This window comes from Metopolophium dirhodum, chromosome 6, assembly GCF_019925205.1.
Source record: "Metopolophium dirhodum isolate CAU chromosome 6, ASM1992520v1, whole genome shotgun sequence".
In the NCBI taxonomy this organism is placed as follows: domain Eukaryota; kingdom Metazoa; phylum Arthropoda; class Insecta; order Hemiptera; family Aphididae; genus Metopolophium; species Metopolophium dirhodum.
This window is the reverse complement of record NC_083565.1, coordinates 3479265-3499017: the sequence shown is the minus strand read 5'-3', so window position 1 is coordinate 3499017 and position 19753 is coordinate 3479265. Positions and strand designations below refer to the sequence as shown.

The window sequence follows — 19753 nt, the reverse complement described above, 5'->3', positions numbered from 1 at the left end:
GGCAGGTTAGGTGTAAAGTGTGATGGAAATAAAACAGAAAAGCGAAGTCACGTCAACCCTTAAATAGATCCCCTCCGGTGTGTCGCGATGCCGTGGCTTACGGCTTATATAGAAAGTGGGTCAAAAAGGCCAGGAAGCAGCTGTTTGAAAATAACATTATTATCGCGTACTATACTGTATAGAATTTTACGTTCGGGTCACCTTGTGAGAGGCGGAAACTCGTCGTGTATGCCGTGGACCCGAAAGGGGAGGGGGGGAGGATGAACGTGAAAAGTATGATAACATAACAATATTATGTAAGACTTACTACCTAAAATAATAATCATTATTTTCGACAGCTCGTTAAGCATACGCGGCACGGTAGCGAATAATATAACAATGATATTACAATGCATATTTTTATATTATTATATAAGTAACCCTACCATCCCTCCCCATAAGGTGCGTTTGAAGTGATTTTTCCTGGTAATTATTATCATATTGTTGTTTTTCGTTTCGTTTTGTTTTACTCTGACTGATTGGTATTAAGATCGCGTCGGTCGGTCGGTCGGTGCAGTTCACCCAAATTATACGTCGTGTACATATTGTATATAGGCGCCACGGCAAACCTAACATCGGTCATGGAACGTCTGCGATCGACGTTCAAGCGGTCGCGGACGCCAACGGGCGCCGAGATGAAGACGCAGACCAGCCTGGAGGTGCCCAAGCAGGTGCGGTCGGTGTCGTTCGACGAGATCAAGCTGGGGTGCGCCAAGCGGGACGAGGACGCGCGCAAAGAACGGACGTCGGCCGGCGGTGGCCACTCGGCGGCCGCGTCGTCGCTGCGCGTGCCAGCCGGCGGCGGCTCGGGACAGCGGTCGCGGAGTTTCGACTCGTCTGCCGCCGCGGCCAGCATCGGCGCGGCCACAGGTGATCGCGACGACCCGGGCGTCTACCTGGAGGTACCGTCGTCTAAGCACCAGCTGTTCCACCGGCGGCGGTCGTCCGGCGAAAAGGTGCCGGCCGCCGCGGCTTGCGTGCACTGCGCCTATCTGGAGGAACTGTCCAAGATGAACAGATCGTCGTCCGGTGACGAGAACCAGAGGTATTGGCAACACGATGGGCCCTAATACGGTGACCTGTTACGTTGTGTTTTTGATTTCTACTACTTCAGTCTCGTTGCCTCCGTCGACACCACCGATATAGCACGCGCGCAAGGTGATTCGTTTATCGCGAGCCAACCGCCAATACACGTGTATACGTATAACAGTAATATGATGGCTTCATCCGGAGTGGGCTGGCCCTTAATTTGCATTCTCGTGGGGTTCCGGATCATCTTAGTTACCCACTACAACCATTGGGTCCCGGATTTTTTTGAATATTACACTGGTATTGGGTCCTGGATTCGGTTCGATGATACATTGAGGTACACGTCCTGTTATCGGGGTAATTATGGGTACATATCGGATTTTTGGAAGATCTTCTCTGCCCTAATATAATGTTCCGAGAGCGCCCATAAAAAAGATATAATGGATTTTAACATTCGTTTTAATTTATAATTACATTTGTTTTCGACTTAAATGATATTTTAACGAGATCGACTATCCATTTTGTCAATGTCCGTTCAGTATCAATTGTCCTCAATGAATTTATTTTTTTCTGATACATTATCCTACATTTCTTAGGTATTTGATAAAAAGATAAAATAGATTTTTTTAATATTATTAAATATTGATAAGTGTCCGGATGAGGTGGATATGATAAGGATTATTTAATAATATAGACTAGGTCGGGCTCTACAAAAAATATCAGAGTTAACACTCCGGACGCACTTGGGCAATTAAAAAGGTAAATTTTGAAAACCGGACGCACTCTGGCAACGCCCAATCTTAAATAATTAAAATATGTTTAACGCGAACGGACAGTCGACTTACGAAACGGTGATAAGTCAAAAATATTTCAATGCAAGTCATTGGTCGCATATGACATTTCAACACGGACATTTTGAATAAATACATCGGAATGTCAGATGTGCCAAGTCGACCACATACATTTTACATGCATAATATCCTATAATATTACCACGGACCAATGACACGGTACCGTCTAATACCTACTTTTGGGACCCAACTAGTGCAGTACCTAAATCAATCGGGACCCAACTAGTTAGCTAGTTTTATCATACCTAGTGTCGTTTGGGACAACCAACTCAGATGCACCGAATGTTTTAGTGTATTGGCCACAGTTTAATAGGAATTAATTATCGATAACGATAAAAATGGCTCTCAAAGTCTAAAAATGATTCATGGAATTTTCTAAGACGTTGATTGGCGGTCACGGCGATCATCCGGTTTGTACGTCTGGTAGGGGATAGAGGGTAGGTCTCTAGCGAGTGGTGCGTCTCCATGCACGATAACAATCTATCGTTATTGGACATGCGGCCGCCGGAATGTGGGTATGGTTCTGGTCGATTGGTTGGCTGGTTGACGGATGGATAGCTGACGAATGGGTAGGTGTGTGTGGGGGGGGGGGAGATGAGTGTAAGGAGCGGATCGTTGTGTCCTTTTACCATTTTCAGGATTCATGTCCACCCGTCGGTAATAATACCAAAAACTACGACGATTTTTCTCTCGTTTCGTCTGTGCCGCCCAGTGGATTTTCAGTCCTATTTATTTTGATTGTAGAAACATCGGTCCAACAATTATTGTAAAATTAGTAACGGCCTAGTAAATATTATACCGTACAGTTTTTTTTTTATGTACGAGTTATGCGAGTTCAATAATTTTAAACATAATTTTAACAGTTTTGTTGATTCGTATTGTCATAATACTTTTTGGTCATTAAAAATTTCTGATCAACAATTATCCCAGTTTTATAAAATTTTATATTTTAAATTTGATAAACACGTTTTATGTAAATATAACTCACATCATGCGTATAATTTTAAGACTTGAATTCAATAAGTTCTGACGATGTTATTTGTTTTTTAAATACCAGTAGATCCCCAGACACTGTGTGATCAAATTCAAAACTGAAAATGTTTGCAGAATTCATCACTCGAAAATATATTGAATTTGTTTATTTGCACGTAAAATCTTGATCGGTGAAAATTAACAAACGAATAACAACTTGAAATGTTGGTATTTTTCAATATTCTATTTCGAAAGTATTTCCAGTCCTATAAAAATATAAAATATATATTTACAATAAAGACGAGAAGTGCACGATGCATTTTCTAATACTTTTATTTCACCGAAATGACGAACCGCATAGAATATATTATTATACACGCTAACTGAATACCGAATCACAATGACAGATATACGGCCAAATACTATACCGCATTGTATAGGTACAATATAAAGATAATAATATAATATATCATCATTAATATTTAGAGTTATTTTTGTCCTTTGGGCCAACACCGCCTGCCTTCGTTGTTCCTGTGGAACATGACGTGCCATTCATATAAAAATTCCGTACGATGTTCAGCGTTGACAATTAATTTAGCGTCGATACCGCATATTTTTTGCTCTCGTTTGACGATAACAAATACAATATAAACCACTAGGCACTAATATAATAATATTATTCAGTACTTACACAATAGTAATAATAATAATAATAATATTGTTAATATTAAAAACGCGAAAATATTTTAAACTAACCTTGCGCGCGGTCTCTCAAATAATATGTAGCAGTATAGTAATATCGATCCCCCCCCACTCCCACTACACCCCATCATTAGATAATACAACCATTGTTGTCAGGGCTTCCACGTGTACGCCAGCCGTAATAAAATTATATGATGGTTTTTTGTTCGTTTTTAGAGAAAACACTCGCGAATAGTCTTTTTTTTTCTCTTATATAATAACCGAAACCAATTTTTTATTTTTATTCACAACGGAACTTTTTTTTGTGATGTACAATATAATATACATTTTTTCGAAATTACATTTTAGCACATAGCCGCGGTGGATACATCGACGTACACAAAATATATATTTGCTCGAAATAACGTCGTTTTGTGTTAAAAGAAGGACTAAACATCCAAACAATTCCCATTGTTGAACATAAACGAAGGTTTCGATTGCACGGGGTGTTCTAGTGAATAAAAAAATGTTCTAGGAAACAATAACGACTATGATTATGACGGTGACGATTTAAAAAATCCGAAATCTGCATAAGTCTAGGTTGAATATCATTAAAACCCTAACACCTCCCTCCACCCCCTACATCGTAATAATATTATATTAGACGGGTGAGATGTAGTCGTACGGCTAAGCCAGCCGTGTTCGGATGTCGAGCACGGTTTTGGAAATCTGAAATTCTCAGACTCTTTCGCAGGCGGTCGATCATAGTGAGGGGGGGGGGGTTGAAAAATAATGGTTGGGGCTGGTCATTGTAGGTTAGACAAGGACACGTGCGCTATTCGGTGGACGACCGGTGGACGGTGCTTTAGCCGAAACTGACCTACGTGCGTATGTTTGTGTGTGTGTTGTTTGGACTCAGTCAGAGGTCGTTCACGTCGACGTCGGCCAGCGAGGACATGGAAGACGAAGACGACCGCGGTTGCCAGATCACCGTCACCGTGGAGGCCGACCTCCACGACGATCTCGTGGCGGCGGCGGTCCGTTTGTCCATCGCCGACGGCGGTCCCGCACTGCCGCCGCCGTCCGAGTCGGCGGACGCGTGCGGCAAGAGCCCGCTGACGCTAGAGCTGACGCCGCCGGACGAGTATCTGCAGGGCAACCGGAGGCGGTCGATCACGTCGCCGAAACTGGAACGTCAGGAAGCGTTCGCCGTCAGCGACGCGGCCGACCCGGCGGCCGTCCGCGACCTGTTTCTCACGGTTCCCGACCTGAAGCGCGACCGGGCCGCCAGCATGGACTCGTGCTTCATCAACAAGCCCACTCCCGCCGGAAAACCGGAAGAGGTGGTGCCCGTGTCGCCCACCCAGCTGCTGCTCGATCCCAACTGCGGGCAGCCGGCCTGCAACAACAACATCCGGTCCAGGTCCGTGGACATCGTGCTGCCCACCGACCAGCAGGCCCGGTACAAGGCGCTGTCCACCAATAATCAGACGTCGTCGCCGCCGTCGGCCGTACCCGCACACAGGGTACCGCCGGACAAGGGGTGAGTATATTATTAATATGATAATATTATTATACGCTTTGAGTAGTTATAACAATAGAATATCAAATATCAGTGAAAACGTTGTGAGTTCGACGTTTGTGTTCACAACGACGATAAGTGTTGTAGTGTCATGTCAATATTGTGTCGTTGTGGTTGTTGGCCCAAACACGCGCGAACCTAAACGCTTTCGATCTAGTTTTTGCTATAGAGATTTGTTTTAATCATATAATATTGAACAGTCCGTAAAAGATACAACTTTATATAATATATAAACTAAATTTTAAAAAACGTCTTTAAGTTAAATTATACTGCTTTTGGACTTGATTTGAAATATGTTACGATCAAGTATATTATTGACTAAAAAAAAAATACATACATTAATAATATAATATGTACGCATAAAACAGTACAGGTCAGTATAGCTCTGTTTTTAAATGAAAAAGAATAATGCATTAGTATAAAGAACTACGTATTTTTTTATGTAAATGTCGAGTTTTTCATCACGCTCAATAAATTTTTGCATGTGCCAATTGGTTTTTGATTTCAATTTAAAATTTTGAAATCTTAGTCCATTGTTTAATTGACCCCGACTATTAGTTTTTTAATATTTGATTTATAGTTTTAATTAAAATTAATCATTTAATACATTTATATTTAACTAGCGTCCAAAGCGTTTGTGCACACTACCCGTTTGTTAACTTAGATCCCCGCCCCCCACCAAACAAATATATGTGTTGTCTGACATTTAAGACGACCATCTGACGGGGCAATATTTTCAAGCAATCTGGACCTCCGAAAAGCACTTTATCTGTCTCGTCTAGATACACCATCGTTTGGTAATTAATATTATCGTTATATCGGGCCATCATATATCGGAATCACTTGATATAACACACATGTCAGAACACACGATTGTACAGAAAAACGTATGTGCCTATTTCAGTAAATAGTAATGTATCGATTCTCCGTAATAATACTTCAGAGAGTCAGTTGGGAGTGATTACATGTATCTCCAACTTCTGCACGGATCGCGAATGCCTATCGAAATGTTTGCCAGTAAAACGTACGTAAGTACGTACGAGTATGTAACAATATAAAGGGATATATAGATGCGATACCGTCGTTCGACTTTAATTTATTACTTATAATATGATTGTTCGGAACCATTCTTTTAAAACCACCCACGTTACAAAGCGCGAGTGGACCTATAAAAAAAAAAAAAACAATGGCACAGACATATCACAAGTTGAATGGCGGTTTTTAAGTGTTCGACGGTTATTCTACACAGCCATGTACCTATATTGCCTATGCATTACGCCGAATACGAATTATATGTCTTAAACAAAGTAACTGGACTGGTTAATATTTTTATATTGAGACCGAAAATGGCTCTCGATACGTAATCCAGAGTAATTTCAAGTAAAATTAGATTGATTATAATAGAATTAAATTATACTGTATATTATAAAAATAAAAATAGGTCATCCAAAATAAAGAAACCTGTGCTTTTTTTCTGTTTTCCGTCAAAATTATTTACGTAGTCGTTATATGAAATAAAATATTTTTTTTTTTTTTTTAATTGGTCATTAAGCCCGCCAACTATGGCCATTAGCTGTTTGTTTATTTATTTGTAGGGGAGGATACTGTTGGTTGGTAAACACGTGTGTGTAGTTTTTGGCAGATTTTCAAGTAGGCACCCGTAGGTATCTGCCATGCCCGGGTGGGGGATGGCGGCACTTGTTCTCCGGACACAGTGACTTGTTCGAAGAAAAATGCCACCCATGGCCGAGGAATCGAACTCGGGTCGACTGCGTCGCAGTCGACGTCTTAGTCCACTCGGCCACTCTGTCCCCCGAAATAAAATATTATCCTTTACTATCTCTTGTATTGGTGAAGTTATGACATATACTCTGTAGAATTACGTAAAATATGGTCTCACGGACTAGACTTAAGACTTGGCTTTTGCTCGTCTGTATAATGTTATAACAAATAAATAAATTTGTCATGTTTCATTATGTGTTTTGATCTGGAAAAGACTCTTTCAATAAAACTTGTTACGCTTTAACGTGACGTTGTTGTATTACATCTGTAATGTTAAAACAACAAAAGTTATATGTCACAATCAGTAAATTTCACAGGAAAAATGTTTTAACATATCCATTTTTTAAATTTATTTTATTAAATATCGAAGTACAAATTGTTGGTGGACGTAATGAAAGTTATACTATTATCCATTATATATAATGTTACTTACCATGCAAGGCTTATATGAAGTGTCCACATATTATATTATGAATTTATAATATTTACCTATTGAATTACCCATTGATTATAACTCATAAGTCTTTTTTACTCACAAGCAAACATAACAAAGTAGGTTTTTGTTTTCAACAAAAATAACTTTAAGTCCAGACATGGAGGATGTGTGCGCTATTTATGATTACGTCGATGAAAATGCTTTCAAAAATGTAGTTTTCTCCTATTTTTTTAAGGAATGTTTATATAAAGTTTATAATATATCTGTCCAATAAGTGTACGTGGCCAAATAGATAATATTCAATTTAAAAAAATATATTTTCAACTCACTGTCGTTTAAGACCTTGTAATATTTGGTTCAGTGATTAAATTGATCCTGGTTAAACTAATGGTCCCATGAAACGATGTTGAGAAAATCGTACGTCCATAATTCGGCTACTTGCTATTGATATATGCGTTTTTCCAAAATCGTTGGAAAACGTTTAATGTCATACCTATTATTAGACCACGTATATTTAAGTATATTAAGCTAGCCATATATATATATATATATATATAGGTACTGGTGAACTTATCTAGTGAATGGCCGTTAATAATTCATGTGTCGACTTCTCATATTGTTCGTTAAATGCCTGGTAAAAAAAAATAACACTGTTTTAGGTTGACATGAATCGTATGGACTGTGTTGAGAATAAATAACTAAAATGTCATGTTGACAATTGTATATAAAATAATCTAGTCATAGATACCTAAAGATAAATACATTTTATTTTTATAAACTTATATAAAAAAATCATAAACCAACTTTTATTAAATTTAAATATCTTAATTTTAGAGATTATTTGAATACTTTGAGTGACGTATTTTATCCATAATACATTAAACGTTAAATAGTTAATTTTGTAATTACGAAGAAATAACAAAACTCGACTTGGAAGAATCGTGATTTTAAAGTTTTTTTTATTAATTTTTCGGTAATATGACGTTTCAAAAGCACCAACTAAATAATTATTTTTTCTAGTATGTGGTAAATGGATGTACTTGTACCGATTCAGTTTATAGATAAAAATGTTTAATAAAACAAAATGGATATTATTCATGAAAAACTATACGATTACAATCAGGGTGATTTGGATTGAATTCATCTAGATAAGGATATTGTCTAAGTTAATAATTAGGTGACCGGCATGGCACAATAGTTTTAAAGAAAAGATTATAACATATGAGTAACCGTTGAACCAAATGATATTATCCATGGATAAGTCTCAACACAGCTGTGTCTGGCGGGGAACCTATCTGTGAACTTGCACTGCGTATAGTAACCTCGACTTGTACTATATCGATCGGATGAATAGTATACGAGTACATTATAATGATGGCGGCCACGTAAAATATTTATCAATCAAGCGAGGAAAAACTCGATTTTCCGACATGTGTGCCGTCGTCTCGTTCGTGTAAAATACATGCGCGGCACTATGCCCACGTTTCGCCGAGTTCACGACGAAATCGATTGTTACCGCCACACATAATCGCTCATGACGGTGTATAATAATAATAATAATTACTGTTATTATTATTACTATTATTATAGTAATGCCGAAGCTGTATAAATACGCATAAATAGAACGCGATGTTGTCAGACTTCAGAAGTCGGATAGGTACCAGCTAGTTATCTCACATCGGCAGTCCGTATTTCACTCGTCACGAATAATGGCGGTTGCGGGGCTTCGGTCCGGGAACTCGGGAAATTGCAGCGTACTGGAGACGGTGGTCTCGGGTCCCCGGAGTCTCTCGACTGTATATGTATATAATGTATATATCTGTACGCATATATCGCATATATTACCGCTGTTATTACTGCATTGATATGTACGCAGTAAAATATAATATAGTCTGGCACACGATATGGTAAGTGACTACACGAGATTGAAATAATTGGTACATTATGACGTAAGTCTAGACGAAAGTTTCTATACACGAGACAAACAATATATTATCAAGTCTGTCTTAAGTAGTATTATAAAAATTGTTTACGTATAAGCGTGGTGGCCGGAATGGATGTAACATAATAATTGAAAAAGTGAAATTTCACGATTGAAGTTCGTATTTTCTTTTTCCTATTTTTTTCCATTTGTTAATGGTACTTAAGTATAGCCATAAATAATACATCCGCCTGCCATCGTACGAGTATACATTGTACATTTTTAAGCACGTTCAACCCCGTAGTTATTTTTAAATTATGCATTTATTGAAGTTCTCGTTATAGACATTTTTAAGTAAGCCTATATGGAACGTTTTTACAATTGATTGCTTTCGATATTTAATGACTTATAGCGATCACGCAACTTACTATTTTACTAAGGTTTTATTATTCGGATTTTACAAACTTACATAGGTAATCACTATGCGTAGGTATTACACGTGCGATTGACAATTTGTAACTGCAGATTATGTGCTAAGGAATATCCAAGATTTATTCGACAGGTTTTGCATTTGCAAACGATTAACCTTATGCTCGGACTCAAATCTTAATCAAGAATTTAATTAAATTGGACCGTTGGTAAAAATGACAACACAACAATACACAAAATCCGTACACAACACTCGGTTCGCCGGAATAACGACTGTGCACTGCATTCGACGCTTTACTCACTCCCGGCGGTGGTGCGGTGGAGAAACGTTGCGAAACGGACGAGATGAAACGGTCAGTGCACCGTTGTTCATTGTGATTTGTGACTGCTGATCAACGTTAAATATCGCTGTCACCAGATCACGAACAACGTAAACCAAACGGACGGCGGTGGCCTCGACCGTGCTACAGAATATACCACTTCGACCGTGGTATTCAGTCGTGAACGCGGTCGTCTTCGGCCATTTTCCCAAGTCCATTTTGCAATCATGGACCTTATACTAATGAATGGAACAGAGCGTAGTTCGCGTGGTCATGCCAGGCTGCGCTGCTCGACTGGACCCGTTGTACTACAGTTAAAAATTCGCTTGAGTAGTTTTTAAAATGTTCGTATTAAGGATAATAGTCCTTAAAAATGGTTTTACATAAATAGAAAATAGAAAAATAGAAACTTAATCGAGTACTTATTATACTTGGCCCATTTTTACAAATTATTAATATTAATTACTACAATTTTCAAATCAACATAGCACCCATAAATTATAAAACCATTACCTTAGATTTTTTATCCTTCGCACACAAAGTTGAATAACTCAAAATTCAACGTGCACATTTTGATTCTGATACGTGAACAATTTCAGAAAAATTATTCACTGTATAATTTGCAGTTGAAAAGGGGTGCTTGTTTTAAAAACAAAAGTTTGTATCTCCACACTCCTTAAGCAGTACAAAAAAATCTCAAGAATTTGATAATATGATCTTAAAGTATATTTAAAAATTCTAAAAATCAGATTTTGAATAACTAGATTATTGAAGAAAAAAGAGAGGCGAGCATGCTTGACGAATCACCCTGTACATAATTGTAACGCAAATTTCCAAGAACCGCACCACCAAACCCCGGCGGCCTTATAATATGCTCCGTTTACTAGTGTAAGGTATGCTTGCAGTCGGTTTTCTCGATCAAATTGTTTTCCCTTCGTCCTTCACAAGTGCGTGTTGTTAATTATTTAGTGGAGCTCTGAAGTGTGACGAAAATCCAGTGGGACGAGTCCTGTACACGTATATTATTATTTATTTGTGATCCTCATCGTCCCCGACCATACACTTTGCGTCATCGCCCATCTTCCTAAAATTATCACGAACCGAGGGAGGGCCATCAAGGTGAAACGCATGTCATTATGTGACATACATCATTCACGGTGATAGACAGATATATGCTTACGCTTCTACAGAAACTGTTGGCATTATTTATTCGTATAATTAATTGTATTGATGTGATGGTGATTGTTTTAATAATTAAGAACTTCGTCAAATAAAAATTTGTAATAACCTGACCTTGGTTAGATCCTAACCATCGCCATCGCCCGTCAGCAAAAACCGGTTGGAGGGTGTGATAAAAACGAACGTCAACAAAGAGCCGTAATATTAATAACGATAATAATATTACTATATTTATGTGTTTATACACCTAGATAAATACATTTTGTTAAATACAAACTAAACTCTGGATTAAAATATAATCACGTAATGTGTCATCCACGGATGTTTAGTGGATATGTATTAGATAAAATATAATTGAAAGAGTTAATGATTAATTAGCATAAGCACGTCGGAGAATCGTTTTTATGGAAAAATCATCCAAAAAATGAATCACATTATGATAATTTTATCATAATATGATAAAATACAAATTCACTCGAAGTGTCCTGCTACACCAAAATATGCTGTACTATATTAATATTTTTCGGCCATGTAGCGTACCTTGAAATTTTTCAATTGAAATATTTCAAAATTGGAAATTTCATTGTTCTTGAAATATTTCAATGAAATTATGAAAAATATATTTTCTTCTTTTAAACGTGTTCGGTTATAGATGATTAGAAACAATAAATTGATTACACACTTAGAATTAAAGAAAAACATATTATTTTTGTTGATTTATTATTTCATATTTGTATATTCTATATTTTATAGTGCTGAAAAATATTCCTGGCATTATTTTGAGAACAAATACATTTTTTTACATGAGTTTTAAAATATTGTTGTGTATCAGAAAAGATAACGGTTTGAAATAGAGTTGAAGTCAATTCCAACAATGAATGAAATAATAGTGTATTTTCAATAATTATAAAGTGTACAAAAGTCGTATAATATGTGTGTTTATGTGTCTGAGTAATGTGAAGGTGCTCTGGGCTCATTATTTAATACTTAGATCATAGAGTTTTTTATAACTATTATAGATTCGTTAAACAACTTATATATTATATGTAAATATGTTATATATTTTCTTTGTTTCATACAATAAACCATCTTTTAAAAATATTCACTTAGAAGTTTACGACTATACAATTTTAGGTATAATAAACATTTTATTTTTATTTTTCATCAAAATGAAATGTTTCAAGAAAATAAATTTCATGAAATTTTAAAACCCTAAGCGTACCCATAAATAAATAGCTAAATAAATAGACAAGCTATTCTGAAAGTAATTCGAAGGTTTTTGTTTTCCAGTCTTTGAAGCGATGTTAATTGTTAATATTCATGGATTTATAGGGTATAATATTGCACCTACCTTTATAATTATAATATTGTTTTTTATTAATATTATGTTCTACCAGGTCTGGGGGACATATACATATATAGTCATCAATACACTTGATGGGTATATATATTCGTCAAGCCATAGAGTAAACTATCCTACCTATAGTTAGGTAACTACATTAAGTATCAGTTAATAACAGTAATATAGTATTTTTTGAAAAATCATAACTGCATTGTGCACGCGTTACATTTGTACTACAAGTTATAAGTGCAAAAAATTATAATATATTGTCATATGGTGTACGAATCATAATTATGTCACATAGTTCTTATTAAAGAACGAATCCCTTACGTTTCTATTCAATATGATTTTATTTTTTGGACTGCCTTTCTATCAATTAGCGATAACTAAGCGACTTGTATAGGTTCTTTATTTATAAGCACTGTCGTACCTATACTATATACGTATAAAAAATATTTAACTTTTACAATTTTATTTTATTTTATCGTTACTTGTATGTATAATTACTTGAATGAAATACTTTTATTTTTATTATTTTGTATATTTTTTTAGACTGACTCGCTTTTATATAAATATTTAATCATTTTAAAACTATCGAGTTACGACCCTGAAGTATTTATTACTCAATCTAACAAGATGAAAACCATTTCATTTTAATTGTTTTTTACTCAGTTCTCGCTGTATGGCGAAGTATTCATGTATCCGATTACAGTCTTATGTTTTTCTCAAAATATCCAAATGTTTTTACTCCATTATTTTACTTATTTCAAACTAATTAAAATTCATACCCATGTATTTATACATTTTCTCGTCAATGATACAAATAATCGTATCAAAATGTATCGTAACAATGTTGTTTTACGTTATCAATTATGTATTATACAACGGTTAAATGAATATTTCTAAAATATGACGTTGTAACGTAAGTACTATTGTAATGCTTGATACTTTTTGTAGTCAGTGCGTACTGCATAATTATATCGAACTAGGTATTTTTAAAAATGAAATTGCCATTTCAGCAGAATAGCGGATAATAACGTTCAGAATTTCAATTTGTAATTGGTTATGCAAAAATGTATAATATTATGCATATCATTTCCATTTATTGAGTCTTGATGGGGTTTTGTTCTATTTTTTAGTAGGTAGTAAGCAAATTATTAAATTATAATTTAATTAAATCTTTAAACCTGCAGGACCAAATCCCTAGAAACATAATAATAATATTATATCATCTGCAATTGGTGGGATATTTTTAATAACATAACGAACCTGTGTAAGAACCTATTTTAATATCTCAGAAAACATACCTAACCGTTAACTGAACTATCAAATTTCCAGTAATATTAATTATTAGTATATTGCTATACACGTGGATACTGCTCGATTTTCACTGACTGATCCCGTTAGACGTATTTTATTTTATTAAACGCATTATTTTCACGTGTGTTGTGTCACTGAACGCGCGTGACCATAATTCGGTTATAGTGATATACATATATATAATTTATTCTACGATGGAACCAACAATAGGGCACTGAATGACCGATAGCATACATATCATACTTAGAATTCTTGAGTGCGCATAATGAAAACCGCACTTTGAATTGTCAACGCGACATTTCGGAATGAGAAGTATGAATGACTCGCAGTAATCACGTGGAGGTGATCGTGACCAAGTGACCGGGATAGAGAGTCACTAACCTATCTTTATGGCGATATATTATGCGATCTATGTGTTTCTCTCAACGACGTGAATATTAGTGTACAATTTATTTATAACTTCATAATTTTTCAGATCGTTGAATAGGTTAAATAACGTATCGTAATTAAGCCAATATAAGGAGACCAATAATATAAACTATGGTTACCTGTCATGAGAATTCTATAGACACCAGTGGAACGTAATTAATCCCAATGTAAAAATAAAGTTGTTTTTACAATTGTAAACAAAATTAAATATTTAAATTAAAGTTAAATTCATTTATAAATAAGTTTAAAATAACAAGCAGGTATTTTAATACTGGCTGCAGTACAAAAATATGCAATCTTAAAATGCACCTATTATATATTTCTTTTCTACAGCATTATATTAATTATGGATCACAATTAAACTAGGGTGAAAATTGTGGGAGCACTATAACTGTTTCAAATGTTTTATGTAAATATATATAATAATATTTTGAGCTTTTTTCACCAAATTATCTTTGTTATATTAAGTTATATCTTTGAAATTTAGGTTATGTTAAGTTAGGCTGATGCTTTTTTTGAAAGTATAACAAACACATTTAAAAAATACCCTTAAAAGCACTTGTACACTTATACATTGTTTTTGTTTAATTTCAAATCTATATAATATATATCTTATATTAAAATGTTTAACCTTTTTAGTAACCCAAAATCACATAATCTTAAAAAAAACAAATTGATGAAATTCCAATATCTCTTCATTCCGCCCAATATAAAATACGTGACATAACTTGATAACCTTAAAATGTGTACCTACATAATAGTAAACTTTATAGTTTTGAGTGTAAAATCGTTAAATGGAGATAACTTACTGTTAAAAGTAGGTACTCCATTGTTCGATCTAATCTCGTCGTATGTTATATTATTTTATTCTCAGTTGGTAGGTACATTTTAAAAGTTTATGATAATTTAATGTATTGGTAAAGTCAATTTATAAATAATGAAAAAATATTTATTCAAAAAATACTGTTATACTTTGCTGTGCGATATTAAACGCTATTGAGACGATATAATTTGATTATAAAATATTTTTATTACACTACAACCCTTCTGAGACTATAAGTGTACATTTAACAGAATTTACGTTATCTATTCGGAGGAATTAGTGAGTATCCATTTAAAATGTGATATGCCTTGTTTTTTAGGCTCATGTGATTCTTGGCTGAATCATGTTATAATATAGGCCCAACTGTCTAAATTCCCGTTTTAATTGAGTCCTAGCTATAATACTGAACGATAATAATTAATTAAAACTTCAGCGTGTATACAAACAAATATTACGTCGACATCGTTTAACTCTAATGGGATACAACGAAACGTATACGGATTATGGTGATAATTTATTGCGTATGGCTTATCCGCTTGGTGGTAAACATGAATAATATTTCGGTAAATATTGGTCGTGATAACATTCAACCACATTCACGGTATACAGATACATATATTATTGTGTAATTTGATAAATCCCGGGTTACGTTGCCGACGGTATTCGAGTATTTCAAAGGGTGACAAGTCTCAGACATCAGTTGCAGCACAGCGCCAACGAACATTGAACTTCAAACAACGCGAACATTATTTAATACATCCCAAATTGTACAAGCCCATCCGATTTATTTACGATTTTTTTTAAAAGTTTTGACGCAATAATTAATATTATATTATCGTAGTTTATGATTTCAAAAAATCAACGTTTTTATAAAGTTAAATTATTTTTTTTACGAAAAACATTATTAACAAAAAATATATTTTTGTGCCTACCTGCCCTACCTATAAACTGTTTTGCTTTATTGTTCACTATACTTTATAGTTTATATTATATAGGTATATGTATACAAAATATAGTCAGTAAAAATAACAATAATTGTAACGTTATATCCGTCCAAACTGACATCGGAGTTCAAATAAAAATGCACCATTAAGAAATGCGAAAAAGAAAAAAGCTAATGACGTTAAAATATGACAACAAGAGAAAGCAGATGGCGAAACGATCAATCATCCTCAGTATCTGATACAAAAAAAAATAATAATAATAAAAATAACCCGAAAGTAAAAATTGGTGCAAGCGAAATATAAACAATAGTCAGACCGGCGTGGCCCCTGCAGGTTTATGTAAAGTTTTTGATTTTGTGTTTTCAAAATATTATGCAGAATGTTTGTAGTACAACAGTAATTAAGCGAGTACCTCTATACCTATACACTTTTGTTTGCGCATCAATACCAATTAAAACCAGGAAAGCGTCAATAACAAAATAAGTAACTATATCTGTCTTGAAAACCCTCGGGACCGCATTAATTTCAAACGAACGATGGTGGGGTGAAACGTTGCGTGGTAGAGTTATACCTATCGTGGTGGAGAAAATACGGTCGGACACGCTGACTAAAATGTCAAAGTGAACACTGTGCACTTGAGGCGACGACTCGTTCAGTTTTATAAACCCTTTGGTCGTACGCGTGTTGTTTGCGTTTGGGGTAGATAAAAAAAATAACATAATGTAGAGTTATTCAAGTGTAAGTGAATATTAATTCATCGCGACTGCAAACAATATATATAAAAAAAAGAAAGTTTGTAAAGGATATTTATTTATGTATTCATTCACGCCCAAAAAACATGTATAATAATCGTACAATGTTGGAGAATAAATTGACGGTACCTAAACATTTTACACGTAGGAACACGGGAAAAAAATTATATAGGATCGTAACTGAAAATCTAAAACCACATAATGAATTCGCTAAAATATAATGAACTAATCATATTTAAGAGGGGGGGGGGGCATACGTTTATGATTGATTAATTTAATGCGTATATTAATTGTTTAAGCAACCCGGCAACATAAAATAACTGCCCAATTCCAACTTTCACTTTTTTTCATGGAAACCAAGAAAGCTCTAAAGAAAACTTTTCTGTAGATAATTTAAATATTATTAAAATTCATATTTTGTTCACTATCTTTTTTGATACCTTAAGATGACAGAAGAGTCAAAATTATTTATAAAAAACAAAATATTTTGAATTTTGAAATTCGTTTTTCAAATAGTAAAATTTGTGTTTTTGTTCTTATTCAAGTGCTTTATTTGCTTGTTTATTGATCGAATTAAAAATCAAATATTTGATCCCTCCTCCTTACACGGAAACCATAAAAATTAACTATCAAAAACGACGTCTTGACGTTATTAAAATTCAAATTCGTAGTTAGCTCATCCTTTGTATCGTCTGGGTCTAATTAATTTTACCGACTCGACGTCTATACTGGCTATACTGAGACTGGAAATCCAAAGTACATATGTAGGTACACTGTACATTACATACGAATAATTTGCACGGTCGCGGAATATAACCATATGTGTATCTAGGTTAATACACGCATAATATTATTATTATGTTAATAATTCACCACGACTGCTCATCGTAAATCCTATATAGAGCTCGAGAGTATGCAGTGTGATAAATACACCACAACTATAGGTAGACAGTAAAACGCTTAAATCCATGATAGGTACTACGTCGTACAATATTTATACTGCGTCGTTTCGTTTAATATGTCGTAAAATATTGTATCATAATATTACAATATTAAACCTGACGGTTATTGAAATACATAGATCGGAAAAATGTATACCTATAATTCGAGAAAAATCGCTGACATTAATTTGCCGCCTAAATCCATTATTCGTTGACACCGATCGAATTACCATCGTATATGTTACATATAATTATTATTCAGAGATAGAAAATAAACGTCAATTGGTTGCATCCAGTTTTTTTTATTCATCGTGATAAAATTAGTCAACTTATCCGATCGTCGGTAAAAAATGTGTATAATATAAATACTATAAAATGTTAGCAGTTGTTTTTTTTAACTTGAAAAATAAACTTTCGTTTTCAAGTTAAAAATTTAATAAAATTTAATTAACTAAATTAAATTTGTATAAACTACACCACTTATGCTATATTTTAATAATTGTAACTGAACATATTTATTGGGTGACAACACAATTTATATAATAATTATTCTTTAGATTTTTAAAAAGAACTAAAATCATTTCTAAAAAAATCAATCCACCATTTGCAGGTCTAATAATGTTTTATGTTTTTGGGCTGGGTACAGATATTTTATTTTTCTAACCGATTTTCCAAAATAGACGTTTTTGTTGTCATGGTTACTCATTAACAAAAACATATTTATTATTCATAGATTTTCCTCGTACAGGAAAAATATTGAGTAGCGATTGCTATGATTTTTTTTAAATTGAACGATATGTACTTTTAACCTTATATATTATTATATTGGTAACCATAGCTAAACGTGAACCACATAGTTTCAGTTCAGGGCAACTCCGATACTTTAATAAATAATATAATTAATGTTATTGTTATATTGCATATTATTGTTAAAACCTACACAAAAATATGTTAATAATAAATTATTATAAGCAATGCATATTATTATAATGTTTTGCGACGAATCCTATACACAATATTATTGTGTGTTACAATATTCGGAGAGGCGGGAAACGAGTGGGGATACACGAGAACCATGCGGCTATTATACGGGGGTTATAGATGTTTTTTTCCTCCTCTAGCTGAACATTACAATATACCGTCATGTGTTTTTCGACGTAGGTACCACGAAAGTGCAAACGGTCGGTTTTTGCAAACTCCACACGAACGGTCCCGGGGTTTTATACCTACGACTACGACCGTACACTGTATAATAATAATAATAATAATAACATAGTATTTCGGTCGTTTCCAAAACAACGCTTATACTACAGTCTCGATGCGGGAGATAAAAAACATCCAACCTTGGAGATTTATAATAACATTACGCATAAATACCGATCTGACGTTTTGCGTCTACCTACCTCCATCCAATTCTATTTGCGTTATTTCCGTGTGCTCGTCTGCTGCAAGGTACCTAATACCTATACGTCGTCGTACATCCGCTATTTATTTTCTTTTGAAAGCTGCAGGCACCTGTTATATAACCGTCTCAAATTGTATTATTTAGTGAGCGTTAACTCGAAAATTCGAGACAGTAGTAGGTTTACAGTTAGATCGGCTTAAAAGTTCAGAGGTTTCTATCGAGTACATAGTAATTATTAATGAATTCATTAATTCTTATAATAAAAATGAAAACTAATGAATACCAATATAATATTATGCATGAAACACTTGAACTTTGTACACTGGCTGCTTCTATATTCAAGGGATTCTTGGTATAATTATCACGATCAGCTATTCTTAGTTGTAATAGCACCATGAAACGGTTTTTTGTTGTTGTCGTTCAAAGTTATTGATATGTTATTTTATACTTAACTGTGTAGTATTAAGTCAAGGGTTACACTGTGTAGGTATAATAATCGAGTTACTACTAACAATTATTAATATAAGTAGTAGGTACCTAGTACCTACATGGCTTATATTGTATACATCATTATAT

General features: G+C 34.4%; 1 protein-coding gene across 3 annotated transcripts in view; it reads left to right on the top strand.

Annotated features, from left to right (window-relative positions):
* Nucleotides 1–19753, top strand: part of LOC132946355 (eye-specific diacylglycerol kinase-like) — a 181112-nt gene that overhangs the window by 39937 nt on the left and 121422 nt on the right. For all 3 annotated transcript variants that reach the window (XM_061016327.1, XM_061016326.1, XM_061016328.1), the window contains exons 2-3: nucleotides 595–1084; nucleotides 4492–5115. In XM_061016327.1, the coding sequence (XP_060872310.1) occupies nucleotides 621–1084; nucleotides 4492–5115 (1088 nt within the window). In that variant the 5' untranslated portion in view covers nucleotides 595–620. The remainder of the gene's footprint in view (nucleotides 1–594; nucleotides 1085–4491; nucleotides 5116–19753) is intronic.